The sequence below is a fragment of the Haliaeetus albicilla genome, chromosome Z (assembly GCF_947461875.1).
Source record: "Haliaeetus albicilla chromosome Z, bHalAlb1.1, whole genome shotgun sequence".
NCBI lineage: Eukaryota > Metazoa > Chordata > Aves > Accipitriformes > Accipitridae > Haliaeetus > Haliaeetus albicilla.
In genome coordinates, this window is record NC_091516.1 from 51,470,187 (window position 1) to 51,480,024 (window position 9,838).

The 9,838-nt window shown below is 42.7% G+C and overlaps 1 protein-coding gene across 10 annotated transcripts in view; it reads left to right on the plus strand.

The window, feature by feature from the left end:
* TRIM36 (tripartite motif containing 36) overlaps positions 1-9,382 on the plus strand; it is a 30,637-nt gene extending 21,255 nt beyond the window's left edge. For all 10 annotated transcript variants that reach the window (XM_069777555.1, XM_069777557.1, XM_069777560.1 and 7 more), the window contains 6 exons: positions 325-420; positions 1,364-1,617; positions 2,267-2,391; positions 2,938-3,231; positions 3,526-3,823; positions 5,373-9,382. In XM_069777555.1, coding sequence (XP_069633656.1) covers positions 325-420; positions 1,364-1,617; positions 2,267-2,391; positions 2,938-3,231; positions 3,526-3,823; positions 5,373-5,727 — 1,422 coding nt within the window. In that variant the 3' untranslated portion in view covers positions 5,728-9,382. The remainder of the gene's footprint in view (positions 1-324; positions 421-1,363; positions 1,618-2,266; positions 2,392-2,937; positions 3,232-3,525; positions 3,824-5,372) is intronic.
* The last annotated feature ends 456 nt before the right edge of the window (positions 9,383-9,838 follow it).

Consider the following 9,838-nt stretch of genomic DNA (forward strand, 5'->3'; position numbering starts at 1 on the left):
GTAAGTTTTAGTAGTGTCCTGAAGCCTCGTGTTCCTAGCCTAAGAGAGGGTGACTCCTGTGGCTGGGGAAGAATGAGCCAGCTGAGGCTGTTACCTCTTGTCCTTAGAGGCTGTGCCCCCAGTCCTGCTCACAGCAGTGGCCTGATATCCCTGTGCAGTCATCGGAGGTCACCGAGCAATTCTCCGCAGGGTTGCTGCTCGTGACTGGTGGCAGGCTGCTGTCCTTTTAACTAGATAAACCAAGCACGAGATGTTCTGCCTGCGCTGGTGGTCAGTTTGGGTGGGATACCCTTATTCTGCCAGCTTGCTGGTTTTTTTTAACAGGAGAAGCTTTCAAAAGATATCGAGTACCTCATCAGTAAGGAGAGCCAGGTGAAAGCTCACATCACACAGCTGGATCTGCTGCTGAAAGAAACAGAGGTAAGAGTGGCCTGTGGGTTGTCTGGGGATGGCCCTTGCAGGGACACAGCAGGGACTTGAACTGTTTTTAGTGAAGTGTTTCAAATCCTTTGGGTTTTTTCAGTTAGCCAGTAAAACAATTTCTGAACAGTTTGTGTTAGTCCTGAATCACACATGGTAAGACCTAGTCCTGACAGCATGGGAAATTTGGGCAACATACAGATACAGAGGGAAGTTAAGTTTTGGGTGCTGCTGTAAGTTTAATTGAAATAAAGCTTATTTGATACCTTAACCAAAGAGAGGTGGGTTAGACTTACAGCTCTTGTGTATTAATGGTGCTGCACAATTTACACTGTCTGTTTGCCTTGAGGATGTTGCAGTAAAGTCAGAATTAAGGGCAAAATCTCCCTGCAGAGGAGCCAGAGCTGGGAGCTCACATACAAGCTGAAAAACGTAGTGGCAGAAATTGCAGGAGTTCTGGCACTTGCCTTTATCTTGATAGAGATTGTCTTCGTACTTTGTAGTTCCTTTTATCCAGGGCACTGGGCAGAGGTGGCACTACAGTTCTGAGGGCATATGTGAGAAACTGGGCTGGACACCCAGTTGAGGGTGATTGGGGAAGGTGGAAGAGCACCTAGCTCTTGGGCATGAAGATTTCAGAGACTGACCTGCTTTTACAGTGCTTTTCGATGACCTGTTCAGACAAATGCTGTGCATAATTCAAGACATAATCAGAGGAATACTTTCCTGGTCTTCCTTCTCTGTGTTAAGATAGTAAATGCTCACTAGCTTGGGTGCAGTGCTGATTCCCTTTTCAGTGCTGAAGAGCATAACAAAGCTCATTAGTCTTGTCTGTCAAATGGGTGACTAGACTGCTATGATACCTTCAGCAACCTTAGGTGTGTTTCTGTACACAGTCACAGTGCTGCAGGCTCTGTCTAAAATGTCTTTTGTTCCCTCCTAGTGCAACAGTGAAAGAGCTAAAGAAGAAGCATCTCAGAGTTTTGAGAAATTATCTCATGTCCTGGAAGAGAAGAAATCTGCAGCTCTTAAGGCAATTGAAGCCTCTAAGAATTTAAGGCTGGAAAAATTGCAGACGCAAGCAGAAGAATATCAAGGGCTCCTGGAAAATAATGGCCTTGTAGGATATGCTCAAGAAGTGCTTAAAGAAACTGATCCATCTTTCTTTGTTCAAACAGCAAAACAACTTCATGTCAGGTATCTTAATTATCTTCTGTTTGAGGTACAGGCACTGTTCCAGGATGTCTAGTCAGTCATACTCTTTTGACACCTGCTAGCAAAGTATTGAATGCAGTACCTTGTATTGCAGATGCTCAGGAGATGGTCCTGGTACCATGCAGTAGAAATTACTACACGACAGCGCGCGTTAAGGAACAGCACACAGGAGGGGCTCTGTCCTGTGACAACGCCTAGCCTTGTTCAGTAGGACTGCAGTGGAAGGGTAGCCCATTCAGCTCACTGACACATTCCTTTGCTCAGAGATTGTATTGGGTATTTGCAAGTTAATGTAACAGGTCTCTTCTGGCTTTAAACTCTTTGATCTTAATGGTTGTTCTCTGTTAGTGCTTCACACCTGTTTTGTTCTTTGAACATAATGCCCCAAATTGTTACAATGCTTTGCCAGCTGAACAATTACCTGTTCCTTATATTTACACTGATCTACAAAAAGCCTTTAAATTTTGCATTTGAATTCTGTCTAGAGAGACAGAAATTTCTGGGAGGCATCAGTGAGTACATGAAAACAGAACTTTTTTTAAAGCAAACCCTAGCATTTTTCCCTTAAGGAATGCAGACATGTGAATTCCCTTTTCTCTCTTCTGCCATACTTCTGCTTCTGTGCTTTCAGAATCCAAAAAGCTACTGAATCTCTGAAGAACTTCAGGCCAGCGGCTGAAACTACTTTTGAAGACTTTGTGGTGGACATAGCCAAGCAAGAAGACATCCTTGGTGACTTGGCCTTCCATTCCAATGGTAAATAGCGAGAGCATCAGGTCTTTCTCGAGTTACAGCTTTAAGGGCTTCTCTGGAAAGAGGCAAAACTTATGCAGGGACAGCAGAACTCAGTGTTGTGACCTGTGTTGTCCCTTCTGTCTCCGTGATCCACAAGGCATTGCCTAGTACCAAGGCTAACTTCAGCTTTGATAAAGAAGCTAAGATGCCATTGCATTCAGTACCAGTTTACACTGGCTTTCAAAATATCGTAATTAAATAATACTAGGTCTTCCGAGAAGCTTTTTGTTGTATGACAGAAAAGAATAGAATAGTTTTTTATATGTTTTTTTTTTAGCTGCCAGCAGAAATAAGTAATACAAATTTCAAAGTAAAAACAGAAAACGGGGGATTTATTTAAGTGCATGAGCAGAACCATCCTCGTATGCACTCTTCAACTAGGCAAGTCAGATTTCACTCGCACACACGCAGTGCTATAGCCACTCAAGAAAGGGCTTGTATTGTTAACTCTGAAACAACATATATCTGAATTTGAGATTTTTTTCTCCTGAATCTCTGGCATTCCAGGTCTAGAAACACCAGAAATCAATGAAGAGCAGAGCAGAGTCTACAACAAAGCTCTGATCAGTTGGGAACGCCCTGGGAAGACAGACTCAGCTGATACCTATGTTCTTGAGTATCATAAGCTTAATAGAGAAGAGGAGAGTGCGACGTGGCAGGAGATCAAAGTTTGCAGCAAGAGCAAAGTAATATCTGATCTTGATGACAACAGCAGCTATGCCTTTAGAGTTCGAGGATATAAAGGGTCCATCTGTAGCCCTTGGAGCCAAGAAGTTATTTTGCATACGCCTCCAGCTCCAGGTATTGGATTTTCTTATGTCGACCAGGTGCTGAATCCATGTCTGTCAGTGTTAAGAGCTGTAGGTGGTTTCCAGTAGCTCCCGGACTTCTACTGTACTGTTACTGGTTGCATAAATGTTGAGAAACACTGTTAACAAACAGGTTAAATGGGTAGCATACTGAGACTTGCATGACATTCCTGGTAGCCTTTAAAAGTGAGAAATTCTAACACCCGTGTGACTTAAAATGTAGTTTATAAGCACAGAAGGTCAAATACTTAACTAAGAGGAAATTTTTGGGGATACTGTTTTTCAGTTTTCAGTTTTCTTTTTGATGACAAATGTGGGTACAACAGCGAACATCTCCTGCTGAACCCAAGAAGAACCTCTGTGGAAAGCAGGGCTGGATTTCCTCTACTGCTGGGATCTGAGCACATGCAGGTCGGATGCTACACAACCCTGGATTACATCATTGGTGACACTGGGATTGCCAAAGGGAAGCACTTCTGGGCTTTTCATGTGGAAGCCTATTCCTACCTGGTGAAAGTGGGAGTTGTTTCTAGCAGCAAGATACAGAAATTGTTCCATAATACCCATGATGTGACCAGCCCAAGGTAAATTCCAGACTCTTGCTTAATACATGTTTTATATAAGGAGATGGCTTTTTAAAAAATAAATTAAGGGTGAGTCTGGTCTCAGTTAGTACACAAGGAGAACCTAACCAGTGGAAAGCGGCTTGAAGGATATGGTGTAAGCAGCTTGTCCTGTTCATCCCCTACTACTAGTAGAAAGAAATTCTAATTATCCAGAGTCCTATTTTCTTTCTTTTTGGGAAAGAAATCTTTGGGAAAGAAATGTCAAGATACATCTATAGGGATGTAAAGCAAGAACGTAAAAAAAAGCCGTCAGTTGCAAGATTGAAGCAATGCTTAATTGTCAATAGTAAGACTCTGCCTTAATTCCCTTAGCATACTAGGTTTGGCAGCCATTCAGAGGTACAATGTTCACTGTGCATATCTGTGTAACTTTGCTGTAGTTTGCGTCATGGTGGACTCCAAGTCACTGGCTTATCTCAGGCTATACGCTTGCTCACAGTACTGGAGTGCTACTGAGCACAAGCCAGAGTACAGTGGACAAACCAGCAAAAAGATCTCCAGCTCTCAGTTACAGTTGTAGTAAGCCTGGATGTGTGCAGGAACTGCAGGCTGGGAGGCTGTCTCCTGGGAACTCTTAACTTTTTCAGGAATCCAACAAATGTATTGGCTTCCTCCTGTATAACATAGTGAAAGTGTAAAAATGCAAATGCCTTGAGCTGCTTAAAGTCAGATGGAGCCTTTTTGCAAAGTGAGAAATTAGATCCTGATTTCCTGATCTCTTTTTCCTTATCCACACAAATATCTGGAAAACTTTAGCTGACACACATCCAACTTGCCCCCAAACACCCCAAACCTGCACACCTAGCTAGGGATTGTCCGCACAGAAGAATGCGTGCTTCTCAGCTCTGTCTTCATCTGGGGACAGGAGTAGGGGGAAAAGCATGTAAACTGAACAAACCTAGCTACAAACTTTCCCCAGTAACCAGCTGGGGAACAGGGGTTCACGGAAGCCTCCAGGCAGAGTACTTTTTAAAAACAAACAAACAAACAAACAAACAACCCCCCCCCAACCAAAACCTTAAACCACGGCTTTAATTTTGAAGACAATGTAATACAGCAGTGTCATGGAAAACTCGGAGGACAACAGTAATGTTAAATGTATTTACTGGTGCTGTTTAAGATTACGTAAATAAAGTTAAACGTATGTTGTCTGTAATGATTAGTCGTATTTGCTAAATTACTTCTCAAGTTAACTAATTTACCTGTAGGTTCATTAATGATTGCCTAGCATGAGTACATTTAGATACATCCACTCCTTAGTAAAGCCTTCTGTGGCCTCGTCCTCAGTAGTAGTGTTTAGCTGTTATTAATTGTTTGAGGTGGCCCAAGTAACTGTTCTCCACCTACGAAATTCATCTTCCCTCCTGGCTTAGCTACATTTTTACCCCACAAGTTTTTGTGGTTGATAGCGTGGTGTTACCTATCATACAAAAATGTTTTCTCCAGTTCACGTCACTGATCACGCTTCAGAATATGACAAAAGCAAATGGTTGTTTTTCTGTTCTAGATACGAGCAAGACAGTGGTCATGACAGCGGGACTGAAGATGCCTTCTTTGACTCATCACAGCCTGTCACACTGGTCACTTTAGGCATGAAGAAGTTCTTTATCCCCATGACACCTGCTTCCCCCAAGGATCCAGCAAGCAGAATCCTCCCCCTGCCGTCGTGCTTGGGCATCTGCCTTGACTGTGACAAAGGCAAGGTGGGGTTTTACGACGCAGGTCGTATGAAATGCCTTTATGAATCCAAGGTGGACTGCTCTGGCATGATGTACCCAGCATTTGCCTTAATGGGTGGCGCAGCGGTTCATCTCGAGGAAGCTGTCACAGCAAGGTATGGGGAGTACCACGATGACATCTAGTGCAGTAATCTCTTCCCATTGCTGTTCTGAGATGGAAGATGAAAGCAGAAGAATTCTACCTTAGTTTTCAGTCCTGTTTAATTACATTCTACCTACATGTTGCTCGCAAGCCTCTGGGCCATGCTTTTTTTAAACAAACAGTCCAGACACTTCCCACACCACTGGGAAATGTTCTTCCAGGAACTCTCCTGCCTTTCTTGTGATCTGTGCAATGCTGTTATCCGCAGCCTTTCTTCCCAAGGGGAAGCAGGGAAGAAGTTTGACTAGCAACCAAAATTACTCTTCAGGGGTAGAAATCTGCCTTTTATGTAACTTAAATCTACATAGTCAGTTTTCCATTGAATGAAGTCAAAGCTGACAGCATGTGATTGCTGTTCTCCTTTTAAGAAATCTGCCTGAATACCTCTGAAGGGTCAAATGTTTTCCAGTTAACCCCTGAGCACCAGAGGCTGGGCCTTTCAGATCGAAATAACATTTGCAGAAATACAGTATAAAGCAGGGAGAAATCAGAACTGCAGCTGAACGTTTAGGTTCTCAGCACATTGCTGGTTCATGCCCAATTTTTCATCCACCAGGATCCGCAAGTCCTTCTCTGCAGGGCTGCTCTCCATCCCCCAGCCTGTACTGACACTGGGGACTGCCCAGACCCAAGTGCAGGACCTTGCATGTGGCCTCAGTGAACCTCATGAGGTTCACATGGGCCCATTCCTCAAACCTGTCAGGGTCCCTCTGATGGCAACCCTTCCCTCTAGCAAGTGGACTGCTCAGTTTGGTGTCATCTGCAAACTTGAGGGTGTACTCGATCCCACTGTGTTGTTAATGAAGATACTAAATAATACTGGTGCCAGTACAGACCCCTGAGGGACACCACTCTTTACTGGTTTCCACTTGGACATTGAGCTGTTGACTGTAACTCTTTGGATGTGGCCATCCAGCCAGTTCCTTTTCCATTGAACAGTCCATCCATCAAACCCATCTCTCTCAAATTTAGAGGTAAGAATGTTGTGGGGGATCTTATCAAAGGCCTTACAGAAGTCCAGGTATATGACATCTGTAGCTCTTCCCTTGCCCGTTGATGCAGTCACTCCATCACAGAAGGCCACTAACTGAGTCAGGCACAATTTGCCCTTCGTGAACCCATGTTGGCTGTCTCTAATCACCTCCCTGTCTTCCATATGTTTCAGTGTATCTTCCAGGAGGATCTGTTACATGATCTTACTGGGCATGGAGGTGGACTGTATCTGTTTATAGAAATCTACATAAAAAAACACTTGGGTACTTGCACTGTTAACTTGTGTTGTGGAAAAATAAGGATCTAAAGTGAAGGATGTTTCTAATACATACTTGGTGCTTTCTAATTTGGGGATATGCTTTCTAATTTGGGGATAGTGTTGCATCTTGATGAATGTGTGTGAAGTATGCTTACTAAGTACATGTATACAGCTGTAGAGCTATGAAACGGGACCTGAAAATCACAATACACTTTAATGAATGTAGGTCATAATGCAAAACCTTTGTGTGCTTTGCTGTCTGAACTGTCGTACTGATCTGACCTGGAGTCCATCCTTCACAGTGTCCTCTCTCCTAAGCCTCTGTCTGGTGGCCACTGTCAGAAGAAGTTGGCAGAAATGGTAATTGGCAGAAATGTCATCTGCGCCAAGGTGTGCTTGACAGCCCTTTCAGGGCTAGAAAGGCCCAGCAAGGGCAGCTTCTTGTCTGGGCCTCACCTGCAAATATTTCTGCCTCAGTAAGGCTGTACGGAAGTATGTTCCACACCTTTATTGTGTGCTTGTGTGAGAAACACTTTGAAGTCCCAGGCGGCAGGTATGAAGGAGTGGATGTCTTCTGAAACTTTATCCTGCAGGAGAAATGGCAAATTGTCCCTCGCTAATTATTCTTTAGGCCATTTCTTTTTGTAATAGATGGTCATCACAGCCTTTCTGTCCCATTATGCTCTCCCCTTCATGTTTCCTCTTGCTGGAGGGAAGCCATTCTGTACTGGTGAGCATCCTGCTGCCCTCCTTTCTCCTCCTGCCTTCTGAGGCTGACTGAAGGAGCCCTCCATACAGACACTGTGTTGCTGTGAAGGATGACAAAATTCTGGGTTTTCCTTTTTTCCATAGTTCTAAAACCATATTTGCCTTTTTGGTTGATACCAAATGTTAAGGTGACATTACAAAGTTTCTTCTGCAGTGTTTTCCACGCAGTCCTGATGGTTAGTTGTAAACAAGTAGTGCACATACAGGGCTTCTCCACCTTGTGTGTTATTTTGCATTTGTTAATGTTGAATGTCATCTGCTTGTTTACTTAGTCACTTAGTCCTGAGGGCCTCCTGCAGCTCTTCAGTCACTGCTAGATCTGAATGTTCCTGGGTAGCTTCATAGGTAACACAAACGTAATCATTTTTTTGCTTGCTTTTCCAGATCTTGGGGCAACTTAAGTTGTAGTGGGATGCAGCAAATCTCTTTCTGCTGTTAAAATTTATTGTTTCTTCCACTTTTTTCCCCTGAGTCATTTACTAAATCATGATTAGCTAGTGAAGCACTGAAAACTTTTACATGTTAGTACACTCTGTTGAGTAGATGACTCATGTTCTTGTGTGTGTGAGCCCTGTAGTCGGATAAACCCAGGAGACAGGATTCTCTCTTCAGTAGCTGTGATTTCTCCCATTGTATAATCACCATTTGTCTGTTCATCTACCAAACCTGGTAATGGCTTAAAGCTATAGATTACAGGGTTGAACTTTCTGGGTTTTGTTTTTGCTAGACCAAATCTCCTTCCACAGACAAATGTATCATTTTTGATTCCTCTGTTTCAGAAATGGGTCTAAGTTAGAGGTTTTTGTCATGGTTAGCACTCCACAGTTCCACGTTTGGATTCTTTATAAGCATCTGGACCAATATCACCAGGCTTTGGCCTTTCATTACTTCATGGAAATATTAATAAACTGAACGCTCTATCTTAGAATGAAGACAGTCTCTCAGACTCATTTATTTTAAAAAAAAAATTAAATTTTACTGATTTGAGAACATAGAAGTGAGAAATTAAAAATTTAGGGTTTTTTTTCTACTATAGCTTTACCTTACATTCGTTTGAGATGTGCTCTGCTATGCAATTACTTATTCACTGGACAGAGACTGACACTACCTTAAACATTTATCTAATCTACCTTTTGATACGTCTGTTTGTATTTATCTCATTCCGAGTTTAAATGATTTGGCTTTTGGTGTTACTTGAATATTTAGGATGGATTCATTACAGTACTCTATGGTGCTTACTCCAGCTTATTAAATAACACAGTCAGAGGCACTGAAAACACGGTCAGATTTTTTCCACTGCAATGGAACTGTCACCTTTCAGAAATACAGTTCAGCAGTACTTGCCTATCCAGATACTTATTTTTCCAGAACAAGTTTCTTCCTATGAAACAGCACTTTACAATGTAGACTAAGCTAAGAATGGTGTGGTATTGTGTGGATCTTTGTGCAATATAGCTGTTTGGTGAGTACTGTGTGATTTGCAAAGCTCCATGCAGGTGTGAATCATGTAGACACTTTCAAGATATCTAAAGCTTTAACAAAAAGGCCTTGTTTGAAAATATTCTGAAATGTAAATGTGATGTCTTTTTTCTTTTTTAATAAAAGCTGAAAATACAGTAGCTTGGTCATTCACATTATTACATCCCAGCTCTGAACTACCCTGGTTGAAATAATATTTCTTACAATAAATGACACCAGGTGACTTGCAGGGAGAAAGCACTGCTTTTGGTTCTCAAGTCCGCTCATATACCCGTACCTCTCATTTTAGGAGGAATAAAGAGGCTAGTTTGGACTAACTGCCACATAGGCTTTTACTTATGATGCTGATGTTAGGAACTTGGCTGCCTGAGGCTCCCTCTCCAGGCCGGGGAGGAAAATGCGTGTCCGGAAGGAACTTGGCTGTTGGGGATTTTTAAGGGAACCTACTCATTCCTTAATGGAGGAAGCAGATGATGCTTAGCTCTCCAACCAGAGCAGCCCAGCCGAGAGAGCTAAGGTCAGTTGGATGGACGTACCTTGCTCTGCAATTCTGAAAATGGGTGCCACTGCTTAAATCTGCATCTGTTTGAAAA